Consider the following 19,310-nt stretch of genomic DNA (forward strand, 5'->3'; position numbering starts at 1 on the left):
TTGGCATTCGCAAGCAGGTATTCAGATTTCGAAGATTATCAAAATCTTTGACACCTGTAGGCTCGGGCAACTTTTCATCACAATTCAGACGCTTTTCCTCAGTCATTTTTCCTTTCAGCTTGAAATGTTTTCCGTGACTATGGCCACTGTAAACAAACACACGTGATAACTAAGCACAGCGATATCGCGGCATATGACGTTGATGATTATTCATTTGTTACGTCACTGACTATATATTATGACGTCATAATTTACCGACAATTCTGATCAAAGTGGAAGATGCAATCTGAAAATAGAGAAGAAGAGAAAAGTAACGAATCTGTCCACAAAAACGTAAATATGTCACAGAAGCCAAACACGGTAAAGTATCTTTATTTTGATAAAGATGGCAGACAATTGTCAGAGATGGATGTGAAAGGTAATGTTGTGCTAACATCAGGAACCCGCGATGACAGTAACCGCATTAGACCTAATCCCTCTGCGGATACAACTCAGTGTGACTCAAAGGAAACGCCCTCCCAACAGGTCAAAGTGAAGGCTGAACTTTCTGTGAAGCAAGAGAAAATAATAGTTCCCAACTTCCAGGCCAGTCACAACGGACAAATTTATCTCGTTACATCTGATGGGAGATTAAGACCCACCATAGAAGGAATAGATCTAGAAGTTGGTGACAAATCAAAGAATGAGAAACCATCTAAAGTATTAGTAATGCCAGGTAAAGATACCAAACTTATTAGCTGTTGCACACCTATACTGAAAATTAAAAAAAAAAAAAACCATGAAAATTCCAGTGAAATATATACTCAAATAGCTTAGTAATAAATAACGGGCAGATCTAGAAAAATTTTAAAGGAGGGTTGCGACCCAAGTTTGTATCTTTTTCGCCCAGAGAGGGGGTTGAATGACTTCTTCTTTTTTTTTTTATAAAAATGTTCAACCATAGGGGATGGGTGCAACCTCTGTAACCCTCTCTAGATCCACCACTGAACAATGAGTAGTACAGATTTGGAAGGGATGAATGGGTAACCATAATGATTTTTTATACTTTATTATGCACATACAAATTAGTCTGACTAGAAGGCCTACACCCATCCCGATCCAGTAAATAAAAGACAGAGAAAGTTAGTTACTAGAAGATCGTAGGAAATCCTATGCTAAAATTTAAGGGTATCGAATGAAAAAAAAAAAAAGTGAATAAATTATTACTTCCCCGAAATATTTCATCGTATGAATGTTTTGAAAAAATTATAACCGCAACTTAATTCTGATATTTCTAAACTCAATTTAGTGTTTATTTCTTCAAAATTGAGGAAAAATCGGCTCCAAGGGAAGCTTTTGAAAAAAGTTTTAAATAAAATATATAGACTACATGTATGTAAGATTTTCTTTGGAAACTTTTAAAATGTCAGGGGTGGATCTAGAAATTGAAGTTAGAGGGGCGCAATTTCATGAGGCATGAGGTCTGCCATAAGATTTCAAAAGGATAAAAAATGTCTCCTATGTAGTCAGTTTTACCATGTTTTAATACTATTTTCTGTCATTTTTATTTCTTCAAGAGTGGGGGAAAATTATTGCTTCTTTTATCGTTTTATCGGGTTTTTTTTTCTAAACAAGAGATCATGATTAACCTTAAATTTGAAAATTTTATATTTTGACACCCCCCCCCCCCACCCACTGTACATGATACATTTTCATTATATACTAAATATTCTCAATCTCTTTATGTTTTACTTCCCATGCAGTTTCGATCACACGCTTTGTATAATATTTATGATGCAAGATATATTTTCATGCATTTTTATTGCACACTAAGTTTTCTTTTTATATTCTTTTTTATTTTATTTTTTACGTTTTCCAGGAACAAACATGCAATATCGATCACGTGGCATCAACTATCTGAACAGAAATGGCAAAGTCAAGCGGCCAATGAACGCCTTTATGTTGTGGGCGAGGGAATTTCGAGGCAAGCTTGCCGAGCAGATGCCCAACGCTTCTAATGCTGAAATCAGCGTAGGTCTTGGACAGGTCTGGGCAAATCTTCCCGCTTCAGAGAAGCAGTACTTCTACTTGGAGGCGGAGCGTGTAAAAAACCAACACAGAAAAGACTTCCCTGGTACACACAAATATTCCCCCTGAAACTGTTTATTTTTGCGTTATTTTAGGCAATTTTGATTAGTTTTATTTCTGTTCTTTTGACATGCTATACTACAGCACAGAGCCATGATAATGAATCAACTTTTACGTTTTAAGCTATATTTGTTTAAATGATCATTCTAAACTAATTATTGCTCTAATTTTTATGAAATCTAAAACATTTATTACAAAACATTTGGACATAAATTCTATTCATGATTTTTAAAACTTTTACTAACAAATGGAGAAATATGACTAATGAAACTTTAATAATATCAACTTTTAGCATTCCATTTTCTTATATAATCATTTGTAAGATTGGAGCGAAACTCTTTCAGTGTGATGTTCTTACTGTCGTACATAACAGTATATATAATGTATATATTAAATGTATGACTGTACCGGATAGAAGCACGTAACCATGGTGTAAAGGTACTAAAAATTGAATCTTGACAAGTTCATGAAAATGATTAAGAAAAGTGGTTGTTTTCAATGAATTATATTATAGTAAGACAAATAGAAGTTGACTCATTCATGGCACTGTGCTGTACAAATACAGAAAATCTGAAATGCGGTCTATACATACCCGGCCTTGCCGAAATAACCATTCCTGCATGCATTATATTGAAAGAAAAGAAAATGTGATACACAAATATTAGCACTAGAATAACGTGCTTAACTTGAGAATTCAACATGATAATTATTTTACAGCACATTACACCTGCACATGAAAGCCTTACTGTTTTAGGGGTTTGGAGGTTGGGGTTGGCAACTTTTCAAAATATTGATTCGAAATCGAAGAGAGAAGTGGGATTCGATTTGTTGTGTGCTCATTACCAAGCATTGAATTAAAAAATTTTGCACATAAATTTGAACTTTTAATTATTTCAGATTTAACCCATGACAGTTAATGCATGTTCTCTCAAAAAATAATGCAAAAAGTTATTTGGTCTAAAAAAAAACAAAATTAAATACGTTCGTACTGAGTTTTGCAGCGCAACGTAATTTTTAAAAAATTGTCTATATTATATGGAAGGGGGGGATTTATGCACAGGTGCTTGGGTTCAGGACCCCCCCCCCCCTCTCTCTCTCTCTCCGAATAAGCTACATGAGTTGATTTAATTATTTTTTGTTGTTGAAAATATTTCTAATACATGTCAACAACGTGCATACCCCTAAAGTCCAAAATAATTCAAAATAAGCCCTTTTAGAAAAATACCATTTACTGGTTCTGTTATAATAATCAGTGAGAGTATTTTTCTAAAAGGGCTTATTTTGAATTATTTTGGACTTTAGGGGTATGTACGATGTTGTTGGCATGTATTAGAAATATTTAAAAAAAAAAAAAAAAAAAAAAAAATTAAATCAACTCATGTAGCTTATTCGGAAGGGGGGGGGGGGGGTCCTGAACCCAAGCACCTGTGGATTTATGAAGCTATATAGACAGAAAATCTGGGATCATAGTACTTGTTATTGGCCTACACTTGATTGAACTTGGCCCCTTTGCACCTGAAATATTTGCTTAAACTAGCTGTGTCTGTTGACGTCAACTCAACATAAGCAGTACATCAAATAAATGCATAATGATGTCTTCTAACAATATAAATATGATTACCTTTTTGCACTTAAAATACGGAAAAATATAATCGTATAGAATTTGACGAATGAGACTTCAAATTTGACTAATTATGAGAGTTCAAAAGAATATCTAGGAATATTGTTACTTTTTCCAATTACACAAAAGTTGCTACATGTAAATCTTATCTCAAAAGTTAAGTTGGAACTTTAAAAAGTGGGGGTAAAACGATTTCGTGTAAATTATAAATATAGAAATTTTTAAGAAACACCTACTGCTTGTATCATGAATTACAAAATTAAGATAGTATACGCGTTCATGGGTACGTGTACAAATATTTACGATATATTGGGGAAATACAATAACAAAGATACAAACACCCCCCCTCACCCCCCAAATAAACCTCGGAAACTTTTAACTTTTTAATCAACCCTACACCACAAAATGTAGTCCTTTCCTAACCCAAATCCAAAACTGAGGAAAATTTATATACATGTATAGGGAAAGGTAATTATGAAAATATATTACTAATATATTTTCACCTTTTGAATATCATAAAAATACCTTTGGGGGTGTGAGTGTGTGATATTTGTACTTATTACAACCTAAGCCACATAAAAATCAACAAGATCGACTAGCAAAAGCACTTGTATCTATCCAGTTGAAAATTTGTATGCCAATTTAAATAGGGTTAGGAAAGGACTACATTTTGGACATAGCAGAGGTGGGATCAAGTGCCTAGGAGGAGTAAGCATCCCCTATTGACCGGAAATATGTCCCAATATTTTTCCAGAGAGCTACTGTTTTGTAGCTAGGTCACACCCGCTGTGAGCTCTCTCTCTCCCCGTCTTGATCAGATACACTGAGTAACCAATATGTAAAAGAACGGCCATAAAACACGCCAAATAGCATTTGACTTTAATAAACGACAGGTTAATAAGATCATAAAATTTGCAAAATGCTTACTACAAAACAAACATTTATGTTTTCAAAAAATGATGAAAATTAATTTGAATTAATTTTAACTGAATTTTTATGAATTTATGTTTTGTACGCAAAATGAATACAATTTATCGTATGAGATGTATTTTATTCCCAAGTCCAGGGGTCCGTGTTTGCCCCGTTCTTGGTTTTGTATTCTTTATGAGATTGGTCACTATTCGTTCTTTTACAGGATTAGTGAGGTTGGTGACTGTTGGTTATCTTAGCCTTTTTCATTTACGCACATTTTTGTCTTAAACTGATCGACCGCTTCACGAATTAGACTGCGTGTGTACACATATAAGTTTTATCAATATTTAGCCAAACCTTGGTTGTTTCTATCAAGCATACAGATTTCTCATGACCAAACCATGCCCATTGAACTACTTTGCAAAAACTTAACCTTGGCTTTATCTTTTCAACCAAGGGAAAGAGTAAGAAGAGTCACACTTACCGGCAAGCTAAGTTGTCTTCTAACAAGTCTTGTTGAAGGTGTGCCGTGTATTTATTGTATTTTCTTAGAAATCTTCGTGCTCTTTCTTGAATGTACATGTGCCGTCAACATTATTGTTAAGTATAGCATTCATTGTGATGTCATAATGAATTATGGACAAACAGAAACACAAAATAGATGTTTTGCACACTAAAATGCCACGTTGGGTCAAAAGGTCGTGGGGTTCACATCCAGGTTCTTCGTCAATGTATTGTAAAAGAGCGCTCGACAATATGGCTGATCAACAACTTCTTATCACATCATAGTAGTCGTAAAAAAAAAATACACATTAAAGTTACCACCAGGAGTTACAGAAAATAATAATGTATTTAATTTGGGTTTGTGAAGTAGGTTGTACGTGTCCATGAAAAATATTTTCTATCCATTATTATATAGTCGCTCGCTAAAATGAAATAATATATTACATGAAAACCACAGGCACTCATGTTTTAAATATCTATAATTAAAAAAATGTCTTCCTGTAAACATAATATATTATGTTTACTGTACAGGAAGACAATTTTTTTTTATTATAGATATTTAAAACGTCGAGTGCCTGTGATGAAAACGTGATAACCCCCCCCCCAACCCCCCCCGGAATTTATGAACAATGTACTTTTTTCTTTGAACGATAAAGTAGTTCGTTTATCACCTCCCCTCCCCCCTCTCGGAAATGTAAGACTAGTTTGAACCGATGAATAAGCTACTGATTGACGGTTACCCCCCTTTTCAATTTAAGATTCAGCTGAACCGTACGATTACGGTGACTCAGCGATGTGAGCCATGAACCTCTTGTTACTTATAAGATAATACCGACTTGTAATGTATGGTATTAATTTTAGAAGTTTGTGATGTAAAAAGAAGCCACAAAGAGAGGCACTATGAAAGACTACAATACTTACCCGTTTCCTATTTTGTCTGAAAAATCCCTTCGCCGCAAAATATTGTTTTCACCAAATATAGTATCACTACGAAAGCCGGATAGACTCATTTTTGAAGAGTGAAAAAAAAAAATATCTAACTCGTTATAACGAGTTTTTAGGTCACCTGAATAAACTCAGGTGACCTATTACAATTGGTTTTCGTCCGTCGTCAATTGAACATTTTTAACTTCTTCTTGATAACTACCAGTCCAATTCTTTTCAAATTTGGTATGAAGCATCATTGGGACAAGGGGGACATAAATTGTAAATCTAAGGACTCCAGAACCCCTGGGGCCCGGCAAAAACTGCCCAAAATTAACCAATTTTCAAAAATCTTCTTCTCAAGAACCACACACGTGTAAGAAAAAACTAAATGCATGGTGATGTAGAGCAGGAAGGCCTCTACCAAAATTGTAAATTTCATGATCCCCGGGGTAGGGGTTCTGACCCCAGGGCGGGGCCAAACTTGGTATATAGTGTTTATGTGTAAAACACTTGAAGAACATCTTCTTTAGTGCTATTGATACTAAATTAAAAGTAAATAGATATTTAGAAAGAACAAATAGTCCTTTAATACCAAAATTGTAAATTTGATGGTCCCAGGGGTAGGCATTTTAGTATCGGGGTGGGGCCAAAATGGCCAGTTATCAAATGTGTAAACAATAGACATTTTTAACTTCTTGATAACTGTCATTCCAATTCTTTTCAAATCTGGTATGAAACATATTTGGAACAAGGGGAACATAAATTGTAAATTTCAGGACTCCTGCACCCCATGGGCCTTGGGGGCGGGGTAAAAAACTGCCCAAAATTGACCAATTTTCAAAAATCTTCTTCTCTAGAACTGTACATGTGTAAGAAAAACTAAATGCATAGTGATGTAGGACAGGAAGGCCTCTACCAAAATTGTAAATTTCATGATAGGGGTTCTGACCCCAGGGCGGGGACAAACTTGTTATATAGTGTTTATGTGTAAAACACTTGAATAGCATCTTCTGTAGTGCTATTTATACTAAATTGAAACTAAATGGATAGAGCAGATAGTCGTTAACCAAAATTGTAAAGTTGATGATCCTCAGAGTAAGGGTTCTAACCCCAGGGTAGGGCCAGACTTAGTATATAGCATTTATGTGTAAGTTTGCTGATACTGTATAAAATCTAAATGCATACATGCAGATGTTTTAATGTTAATACACCTACTCTTTAAAGCCGTTTCATCAGTGTATGCACCTTTGAGGGCAGTGAAGTTTTAAGAACACATCTTGTTTTATACTGTTGCTGAACATTAGAATTTAGCTTAGATATTTAGAACAGAATTTTTCTTCTTCTAGATTTCATAGCCCATGGAAGTAGTGATACTTTTTCACTAGTATTCAGGTGACCGATAAGGCCTGTGGGCCGGCCTCTTGTTAATACTCCTTTCAAAATTATACAGTGAAGAATACATACATGTCACAAGATAAGAGTGGGGCAGTCTGATTAAAACCAGACCATCAACCTCGCTTGTTCAACTAGCGGACATAAATAAAGGGGGGGGGGGGATTGAAGGTCTGGTTTTAATCAAACTGAAAAGTAAGAAGAATATCGGATTGGTTGTTGTTTCTTCATTAATGGAGGAGTCAGATATTGCATTATCTTACCGATTCAAATATCTATAAAATATGCGTGAAATTGGAGACTCTCTTCTCGTGCATTTACATCATTCACCTCGCCCCCTAGAATGTACATACACGTTTCAACATTTCATCGTTAAAAGAGTTTATATTAAAACTCATTTCTGTAGAAATAAGTCTTTAAAAAAAAAAAAATGGTTTATGAGAATGGGAAATCGGAGTAACTAGTACTCATGAACTGTAAATCTCTATATTTCCACAATATTGTCACCATCATAGGAAAATCCAATCGATCATTACAGGAACATTTACATCAATTGAAGCCTTCATTAGTTTTGTTCGGTGATTTTTCTTTATTCATTTATACATAATTGTTGGAAAATGTCGAAATTCTGAGCAAACACCTTTTAGCATCACTATACGGGTTCAAGATCAAATACATCTGCTACTCGTGTAAATGAGGAAATTCAAATTCTGGAGGTTATATGAATTTAACATGTGATTAGTGGCAGGTTTAGACGCTCTTGGTTGAATATTCATCAAAGTATTTTTATTTCTGGATCCGTCACTGGTTGTCCAGGGTGCACTTCCTTCTATAATTTCATGGACTCTGATTACCACTAGACAATGTCTTGTAAAACCAGAAACTAAGATACGCTCGTCAAATCAAACATTGTGCACTACACTGAAGATACACCTAGTTTGTAAGCTAATTATCCTAAAGTCTTCTAAAATGAAAAAAAAAAAAAAAAAGATATCACCTGAAACACTGTCAGGGTTCTTACTTTAGCAGGATTCAAATGTTGGTACTGCGCCACAGCGAAGCAAGAGCGCTAATAATCCATTATCCCGCCCAGAGAAACGCTAAATCACGATAACGCAATACGCCAAATAGTGCATCTGCTTCGACTGCGCCAAATTTTAAATACTCTAAATTAAGTACACGTACAGTAATATATTACTACAGTATTAAATGAAATATAATGTACATTTTTGATATTGCAGTTTGTCAGCGCTAATTATCATTGAGTTCTTGGCGCACTTGATTCTGACTACGGATTACTCCGTTTACCTAATCAAGATATAGGGCTCACGGCTGGTGTGACCGATCGACAGGGGATGCTTACTCATCCTAGGCACCTGATCCCTACTCTGGTATATCATGAGGTCCATGTTTGCACAGCTCTCTATTTTACATACTTTTTGGGAGTTGTGAAATTTATCACTGTTCGTTATCTTCACCTTTTCATATATAAAATAAAAATATAGTTATAAGATGTAAATGTACTCTACCCAATTCATAGCTTAGGTTAACTTCTGTTTTGATTTTCTAGGTTGGGTGTATCAACCAAATATCTCAAAGCGCGAGATCCAGAAAGATGTACAGCACAGTCGGATGTGGCAAAGGTTTGTGAACACAAAAGAAACTGATGCCAACAAAAACCCCGATAAAGGGACGGCCTATCGACCAATTGCATCAGCAGCGCAACAGAACCAGCAGTCTGTTGACATCACATCTGCTCCGAGCTCCATAGTAGCAGACGACAGTAGAAAATCTCAACAAGCCGTCACGGCGACCCCTTCTACAAATTCAAATACCAAGACAAAAACTGAGGTGAAATCAACGCTGCACATACCGACGTTAGATCAGCAAAAACAACAGCAAGAGTCCAAGATAGACGCTAAAACAATACTGTCCACTGTCAAACAAGTAGTTGTCCCATCAAGTTTACAACCACGCAACAATGGCAACACATTCCAAACCTTTAGCCAGTTCAAACAAGAAGTGTTATCCTCTGAAAAATTAAGAAATGTCTCGAAAAGTTCCCAAGTAAAACCAGGTATTGCAACTCTTTATTTATGTGCTCCTATTCAAAATTTACATTTTTGAAATGCAATTTAACTTTATTTGGATGAGTTCAAATAATTACAGGTGTATGTTTTAAATACTCAGGTGAAAGAATTGCGAAAGTCACAGCACCAAGCATCCAGCCTGTTTTACAGCGGGCACCTGTTGTCACTACTACACAGCTGAAGACACAACCAACTGCAGAAGTCCAGGCTAGAACCAAACTGACCAATCAAATCAATACACTGGGCCGTCCCAACTCCTTTGTCATGAAATACAGTATGTTAAAATATGAGAATATCTACATTTGTTAACATAGGAACATCTGGTCCGCAAAGATCAAGATATTTGAAATATTTTCTGAAAATGTAGTAAAAACAAATCACTGATAAAGATATACTAGGCTATTAGTCTAGCTTTAGCACCATAAAATTGAATTACAGATTATATTCCCGAGTCGAGGTCCGTCATTCCATCAACAACACCGCTGGTTTCATCTACAACCAAAGCGAAACCAGTAAACCAGGTACAGGTTAATCAACCAACTCAACAGAACTTCATGTCTTTGGAAACACAGAAAACACTGAGCCAGAGGTCCGTGACTATGGTGAACGAATCCATCTCCCAGCAGAATACCCATCCAAGACAGCAAAAGTCGCAACAACCAAAACAGACGACTAGTAACGAACTGAAAAGGTATCGCTCAAGCATGTACACACAAAACAAAAAATTCTTACATTGTCACATTATGCTGAAGCCTACCAGATCCCGTATTTAAATATAAAAGAGTGATTTTGTTTTCTGTTTTGTAATATGCTGTATGTATGTACGTGTGACTCAAAATACGTTCCTGTTATTTACATCAGAATTGGTTATTTTAAAAGAACTGAATTCGACAATAGTCAATTTCTGGTCCTGAAATTCAAATGATTTGATTTCTCTGAAATTCAATATCTGCTTTGCAATGGTCAGAAACTTAATAACCTTCCACTACTGGAATATAACATCACGAAGCTTGTGATTGTTTGAGATTTATTTATTTTTCTTTGAAAATTACCGTATAAGCAGAATTTTTAGCGAGGATTTAATATTGGTATTTTTAGCAAGAGTGATAAGATCGCTAAATTAAAATTGAATATTTCGAACAATTTATTCCATATCGGAGGTAATAGTTATCTTTCCTGAAATTCTAGAGTCGCCAAAATTTGCTTTCGCTAAATAAATTTACCCATTTTTATGGGAAAATCGCTAAATTTGTGTCTCGCTAACATTTCCACTTATATGGTATTAAAATTATCAACAGTAGACTATGTAGGTCACACGCATCAATCAAAACTAGGTGAATATATTCTAAACACGCAAAATGTAGCAATATTTCATTATCACCTGCATATGGTGTCTTGTCTCTCAACAGATTCGACACGAAAGAGCATGTTCAGTATTTTTTAGCTCACCTGAGCTAAAAGCTCAAGTGCGCTATTCTGATCACCTGTTGTCCATCTGTCTGTAAAGTGTTCACATTTTCATCTTCTTCTCCAGAACCACTGGGCCAATTTCAATAAAAGCTGGTACACATCATTCATGGGTGAAGGAGACTCAAGTTTGTTCAAATAAAGGATCATGTCCTTCAAAGGGGAGATAATTACGAAAATGTAAAAAATAGGGTGGGGTCATTTAAAAATCTTCTCAAGATCGACTGGGCCAGAAAAGTTAAAATTTACATGAAAGTTTCCCAACATAGTGCAGATTCAAGTTTGTTCAAATCATGGTCCCCGGGGGTAGGGTGTCCGGGACCACAGGCACAATTGGAGATCAAAGTTTTACATGCAAATATATATAGAGAAAATCTTTAAAAACCTTCTCAAGAACCACTGGGCTAGAAGACTAGACATTTACATGAAAGCTTCCTGACATAGAGTAAATTCAAGATTGTGTAATTCATGGTCCCGGGGAGTAGGGTTTAACCACAATGGGGATCAAAATGTTATGTGCTGATATATGGGGAACATCTTTAAAAATATCTCTTGGACTATTTAAGCTAGGGCCTTCATATTTTGTATATATACATTTTTTTTATGGAAAGACCTTTCATGTGATACAATGGTGTGTGATGTAACCATGACCCACTTTTAATAAAATCTTACCTATATGATATGTCCTGAACTACTTAAGGTAGATCTTTCATATCTTGTATATAAATTTCTTATGGTAAGACCTTTCATTTAGTACCATGATCCTTATATAAAGTATATATGTTCTGAGTGATCTTAACCTTTCAAAAATGACCTTGGCCCAAAGTTCCCCTGTCCCAAGGAAAATTTGTGATCAATTATAATCAATTTCTGATGAAAGGTTTAAAGAGATGGGAACTTTTATATTAAAAAAAACCCTGTTGAAATAAGGAACTTTTATATGTTCTGAGTGACCTTTCCTTTTCCAAAATGACCTTGAAATCTTGGTCCACAAGTCCTTGTCTCAAAGAATATCTGTGATGAATTATATCAATTTCTGATGAAAGATTTGGGAGGTATGATCTCAGACGGACGGACACAACAGCGACTATCATCGCCAGAAACCCACGGTCAGTCGCACTTCTTTTAGCAGTAAAAGTGCTACCAACCGTGGGTTTCCAACGATGAGTGACTACATATACACCCCCCCCCCCCCCCCCCCCCCCCCCAATTTTCAGGGAGCATAAAAATAGTGATTTTCAGTCATTCTAAAGAAAATGAGAGAATGTTTATGTGTAATTAATGTTATACATCGTAAAACAAAAACATTTTGTGACTGTAAAGTTAACTTTATCCCAAAATACAAATTGCAGTAATTCAACTGACAACATCCAGCTCCCAATAGCCATACCAACTCTCCCCAACATGAGTGACAAGACAGACACACTTTGGCCGTTTCCATTCCCACCAGTAGAACAGACACCACAGACTCATCTCTTATATGAAGGTAAATTTTTTAACCTGAAATACAGCAAACCAGTTATAGCAAACCTCAAGGGCCAGAGAAAAAAGTTTGTTAGAAGAAAACTTCATTATGTATATCCAATAAAATTTTCATTATGTTCCTCTTGTAGGAGAATTATATATATCACTTCGCAATAAGCATGAATTTTTTTGTAAGCATATTTGTTATATGCGTGTTTTACAGTACTCCAATAGAGAAGGTGCTATACTCTTGTTAGGAATCGGTGAAGTACTCTAAATAACAGGAAAAGATAAAAGCACTGTGATCACAAGTTTCCAATATTTGTAGGTACTGTACCAGATAGTGTCAATTCCAAAACGGATTTATCGGATCCATACGCTCCGTTCTACTTTGACAACTATGTCAATCAAGTCCGATCCACAGAGTTACAAGTCGATGTGAATGGGTAAGTTGTCATATCACTTCAGATAGATTTCTTTGTGCTAGTTTAGTTTTGCTTCCTCTGATTACAAATTACCTTAGGTGTGTCTGCGCTACTTCTTCCAGCAAATAAAAGTGTTTACAACTTGCTTGTACAGCAGAACTGTGTATATTTTATGAAGTATTACTGTACATTCAAACTTACTATATACACCAGCAACAAAAGTGTCCACATCTATCTTGTAGATTCTTTACACAACATCCCAACATTTGTTCAATATTCTGTTAAATTTGGAAAAGTAAAATCAAATTTTATTTCATTTCACAAAAGTGATATTATCCTAGAGATAAAAACGAGGTGGGAGATAGTTAAATTTGCTGTCAGCTGGCGTACAAATGATATCAAAAGTGAAAAACTGTCAATTTTAATTTAGATTAAATGTTAATTTATGCAAACATAAAGCACATCCTAGGAGAAACAAAATTTTCTATCACTTTACCTTGTTAACTGTAATGGAAAGATAAATCTAGATGGTTTAAATACCAAGCTCGTCCAAGCCTAAATTCAATATTTTCTGGAAATTAAGCTGTGTAAAAAATATCTATTTTGTATCAGAATATATCAGAAATGGCTGGGAACTAATTTTATACGCTGTACTAATAAGAAACGAGTAGCACTGTTGTGTTGTTACATGTGTATCTACTTCCACCTTGACTGGAAGATTAGAATTAAGGCATGACAAATGTGTACTATTTGAATGTGGGTCTTTTACATGGTTTTTATGCACCAACTAGAAATTGACAGGGGTCTCCTCTGCCTAATCCAATTTAGTATATGCATACAATTTATGAAAATATTTCCAAGGAAACTTAAGTTATTGCGTACTGTAGAAAAAGCGATGACCGACAGAACAGAGTGATTTCTATATAGAAATCCAAGCATTGCCTTTAAATTCATCTTCTCAAACATTAAATCTCAATTTATTGTAGGCCATAGAAAGTGTTGTTACACACCTAAATTTTTTCCTATAAAATTGATACGATTAAGAGCCAACATTTGAAATGTTAAACCAACTCTCACACTCGGGGTCTATTGACAGGTCAACAGTCTATGAACTGTTGATCAGGCAATAGTCTGCCCTATTTCTATTGGCTACAAAAGTCATGTGATTCTTAGTCTGTTACTTTGTTTATGTAATGGCGAGGTTCACTGATTTGACTGCTGATGAAATACAAAATTAATCAGAAGAAACGCTGACCAGAAACATGAAAATGTAATCATTAATTGGATATTGGGTTATGTTTTCTTTTAAACTAGTGGATACGGTAAAAGTTCAAAGTCAACAAACCATGTGCACATATACATGTAGTAAAAACAAGCAAAATAAATGAAGGCAGTTATAGACCATGTCCTCAGACAACAGCTGTTTTGTTTGACCATCGAACGGATCTGAGGGCCAGTCAAACAATACAGCTGTTGTCCTTGAACCCAGTCAATATCTTCTCAATATCAAAAAAATCTGAAAATTGAAAGGGGTCTTCCTCTGCCTAATCCAAGTATTATGTATAAAGTTTATGAAAATCTTTCCAAGAAATCAAGTTATTGTGTGCCATATGGTGGGGCCCTAATAATGTGATTAATAACACCATTTTATGGTGGGCCCTAATAATGTGATTAATAACACCATTTTAATGATCATGAGCACCTTCAATATTTGTGTTTTCCATTATGATAGATGGCAGCAGTATTTGAACGATGACAATGCGAGTGGAACAGATAAGCAGCCAGTTTGCTATTTCTCAAATGTGAAACGATGCCCAAGTGATCTGGAAATTTGTCCCTCGCCAGCATCATATACCCTCAGCAGAAATCGAAACAGCAATACAACAGCAGGAGCTGCTCCTACAGTATCTGCAGCTAATGTCCACAGAATGTCCAATCTCTATCTGTCACAAAACTTACAAAATAGTCAGCAGAGTGCAACTTCGTCATGCTGGACAAAGTCAACTTCCATGTCTGAATCTCATAATGACACATTGTTACAACCAACTTCATTGTCTGGAAATCCTACCATAAAACAACAGCAAACAGTAGCCATAAAAGGGCTTCACGATACTGGAATTAACAATTCACAGGTACCACAGGAAAGTGATATAGAAATGACTCCAGTGCAAACACTGACAGGAAATCTTATTCCTACCACCCCTCAAAACTTCGGAGACTATGCCCTCACCATTAATCCCATGAATTATGCAGATGACATTGTTTACCAGTGTGATCCAGCTTCCAATGTCAATGTGCCAAAGGATCAAGAGAAAACAGAAAGCATGGAATTTGGTTCCATTATGTCTAATGCAGTTAAGGCTCTGCATGGAGACCTGGATGTATACAATGCCGCTCCTGAACAGTATCAGTTATCTGAATACAACGAATCTGTGCCATACATGAATCCACAATTAGATGTTCCACCACTGTATGTGCAGCCCTCCGGATCAAATGAGAACTGCCACATTTTCAAATATCAAGAGGAAAACAACAGACCCATTAAGAAGCGGTCGTACAAAATTATTGAAGGTCTCCTGGAGAATGAAGTGTGGAGGGCAAAGTTTTATCAAAACAAGTCAGCCTCAACGACCACCCAGTTACAGAATGTTGCAGCCTCAACGACCACCCAGTTACAGAATGTTACAGCCTCAACGACCACCCGGTTACAGAATGTTGCAGCCTCAACGACCACCCAGTTACAGAATGTTACAGCCTCAACGACCACCCAGTTACAGAATGTTGCAGCCCCAACGACCACTCAGTTACAGAATGTTACAGCCTCAACGACCACCCAGTTACAGAATGTTGCAGCCTCAACGACCACTCAGTTACAGAATGTTGCAGCCTCAACGACCACTCAGTTACAGAATATTACAGCTTCAACACCTATACAGTTACAGAATGTTACTGCCTCAACGACCACTCAGTTACAGAACATTGCAGCCTCAATGACCACTCAGTTACAGAGTGATACTGCCTCAACGACCACTCAGTTACAGAATATGGCAGCCTCAACAACCACTCTGTTACAAAACGATACAACCTCAACACCCATTCCATTACAGAATGTTACAGCCTCAACATTCACTCCATTACAGAATGTTACAACTTCAACTCCATTACAGAATGTTACAGCCTCATTCTCAATGCCATTACAGAATGTTACAGCCTCAACACCCACTCCATTACAGAAAGTTTCAGCCTCATTCTCCACGCCATTACAGAATGTTACAGCCTCATTCTCCACTCCATTACAGAATGTTACAGCCTCAACACCCACTCCATTACAGAATGTTTCAGCCTCATTCTCAATGCCATTAAAGAATGTTACAGCCTCATTTGCCATGCCATTACAGAATGTTACAGCCTCATTTGCCATGCCATTACAGAATGTTACAGCTTCAACATCCACTCCATTACAGAATGTTACAGCCTCATTCTCCACACCATTACAGAATGTTACAGCCTCAACACCCACTCCATTACAGAATGTTACAGCCTCAACATTCACTCCGTTACAGAATGTTACAACTTCAACTCCATTACAGAATGTTATAGCCTCATTCTCCACACCATTACAGAATGTTACAGCCTCAACACCCACTCCATTACAGAATGTTTCAGCCTCATTCTCCATGCCATTACAGAATGTTACAGCCTCATTCTCCACTCCATTACAGAATGTTACAGCCTCAACATCCACTCCATTACATAATGTTGCAGCCTCAACACCCATTCCATTACATAATGTTGCAGCCTCAACACCCACTCCATTACAGAATGTTACAGCCTCATTCTCCACTCCATTACAGTATGTTACAGCCTCAATCTCCACTCCATTACAGAATGTTACAGCCTCAACACCCACTCCATTACAGAATGTTACAGCCTCATTCTCCACTCCATTACAGTATTTTACAGCCTCAACATCCACGCCATTACAGAATATTAGAGCCTCAACACCCATTCCGTTAGCGAATGTTACAAATGATTGTGTATCACAAGACAGGGTACAGATTCACAGTGAAGAAAGAGAAAACGAAGCAAGTTGTCACACAGCAGTAAGGGACAATCATATAAGCGAGAAACATGATGACAGTAATGTTACTACAAATATTCTGCAAAAGGTCGACTCTGATGTAGCACACATGTCAGCTAGTCAAGCTGGGCCTTTGAATGAAACTCAAGAAACTGGTGAATACGTAGAACTGCTCCTAGGATTAAAAGCAGATAATGTGAATTCTATAGAACAAAATCAAAGCGAGACAACAGTCATCTACGACACCGAGTACAGCAAAGATAGTGGAAGTTTAAATGAAGAGGTTGCGGAACTAGAAGTCAAAAGAACAGAAAACTTTGAGATTCTGGTGGAGACTAAACGTAACGACCATAATGGATCTAATTTGCAGTATGACATGGAGATTGGACCTGCAGAAAAATCAGGAGTTGACGATGAAGAGGATTCAAGTAAAAAATATTCTGAGGTAGAAATTGTCATTGATAATGCAGAGGAGCTGTCTGTGACATCTTGTGAAGAAAAATATTACAGCAGTAATTTATCAGAAGCTGTGTCAGAAACCACAGATGATGGGGGTCCTAGAGAAGTTAAGGAAGAAGTTGTGAAAGACAATGTCTCTGAATCTTTACCTAATCAGGGAGAGAGCCTCAATTCAAAGAATATGGTGATTTATAGTAACATGCAACAAAATCCCAAAGATGATCATGAACAACTAAAATGCTCCAACAAGTTCGAATGTACAGGAGATCATTCAAATTTGGAGTCAGGAGATGCCCCCAGAAGTGTAAAGGACATAGCTCTGGAAACAAAAAACAAATCCACTAGATCTATGAAATCTGTAAATAAGAAGAGGCATCAATACAATTCACCGGTCCGTGCATCTAAAAGACATAAGCAATGATTAAACTACCATTCATCACTAATTCTTCATATCAATTAAGTACCGATGAAACATTTCATTTCTAGTATATCTCATACCTGAAATTCTAGGTGTGTTTTTTCTCTCTAGATTCTAACAAAGCTAAAAACATGACACTGACTTTTAAAATCAATTTAATTACTGTGTAGTTGCAAAATTGTGAAAAGGACAATTCCAATATTTTTCAATCAAGTGTTATACCGTAAAACTTGAAACAGATGAGTGTCATGAAGTATTTTCTGCATGATGATCAAATAAAGTAGTTCTTGTTTTTATCAATGTACAAAACATGTTTGAAGATTTTGCTATGAAGGAAATAATCTGGTCATTAGTTAAAATGCACTATTCTTCATACATTGAATTGTAAAACACGGTTATTGCGATCCTCAAGGGTCTTCATTATATCCCATACAATTTTTATTATTTTTCTCTCATAGATATAAATATCACTTCTCAATAAGCGTGGATTCATTATAAGTGTGATCACTGAAGTGTGTTTTACTGTATATTCATAACTACCTGGGCCACATTTAAAAATATGTTTGTTTCCCCTCTCCCGACCCTAAATTTCACATATGGGTAGGTAGGTAGGTAAAAAGTTTTTTTTTTCTACAACATTTTTTGTACTAAATTTCCATGGCAATATACTAAGACATACTACAAGGTAGTATGCTTTAAACCAATCAGTGAATACCTTTAATAGGATGACCTGTAGAAGTGTAATTGTTTGTTAATATTTGTCATTTTGTTGATGGTTGTCTCTTTGACAATCATATCACATCTTTTATTGTTTGTATTGCTTTCTGTTCGGAAATTAAAAAAAATGTCGCTGAAAAATATGAATAAAAACTTTTGGGTCGGCGGGAATTTGACTGGGTCGGTCGGGCGAGGGGAAACAAACTATCTTTTTTTTTTGGCCCTGGTTCATGCCTCAGATATTCAGACCGATTTTGATATGTTCAATATCTCCTTGTCAATACCATGAACAGTTGTTTGACAAGTATGAGGTTATAACCTTTATCATTGTCAAGGGTTCCAGTAAAACTCACTGTAACTTGCATGTTTTGTGAGTGGATAAGACTGTTTATATTGCACATTAATAATACATGTACATGGTTTTAATTATCGTTGCTTCTTGTTGGACAAATTGTCAACTTTTGTTGAGAAAAATTTTAAAATGTAGTTTTAATTGGGTTTACCTCATCTTGTTCACATTATGTAAATTATGAGTGATATCAATATCTACATGTATATGTAAATTATGAGTGATATCAATATCCAAATGTAAATTATGAGTAATATCAATATCCATATGTAAATTATGAGTGATATCGATATCCATATGTAAATTATGAGTGATATCAATATCCATCTGAACAAGGGAAAGTAAAACTCAAAAGTA

General features: G+C 36.0%; 1 protein-coding gene across 1 annotated transcript; it reads left to right on the forward strand.

Moving 5' to 3' along the window:
- Positions 1-214: 214 nt before the first annotated feature.
- On the forward strand, positions 215-18,828 carry LOC125660320 (mucin-5AC-like). Its single transcript, XM_056150704.1, has 8 exons — positions 215-715; positions 1,859-2,113; positions 9,054-9,560; positions 9,653-9,847; positions 10,012-10,264; positions 12,393-12,526; positions 12,833-12,950; positions 14,662-18,828. Exons 1-8 carry the CDS (start codon positions 280-282, stop codon positions 17,888-17,890), a joined length of 5,127 nt encoding a protein of 1,708 aa, XP_056006679.1. The 5' UTR covers positions 215-279; the 3' UTR covers positions 17,891-18,828.
- Positions 18,829-19,310: the final 482 nt, after the last annotated feature.

This window comes from Ostrea edulis, chromosome 9 (assembly GCF_947568905.1).
Source record: "Ostrea edulis chromosome 9, xbOstEdul1.1, whole genome shotgun sequence".
NCBI classification, from domain to species: Eukaryota; Metazoa; Mollusca; class Bivalvia; order Ostreida; family Ostreidae; genus Ostrea; species Ostrea edulis.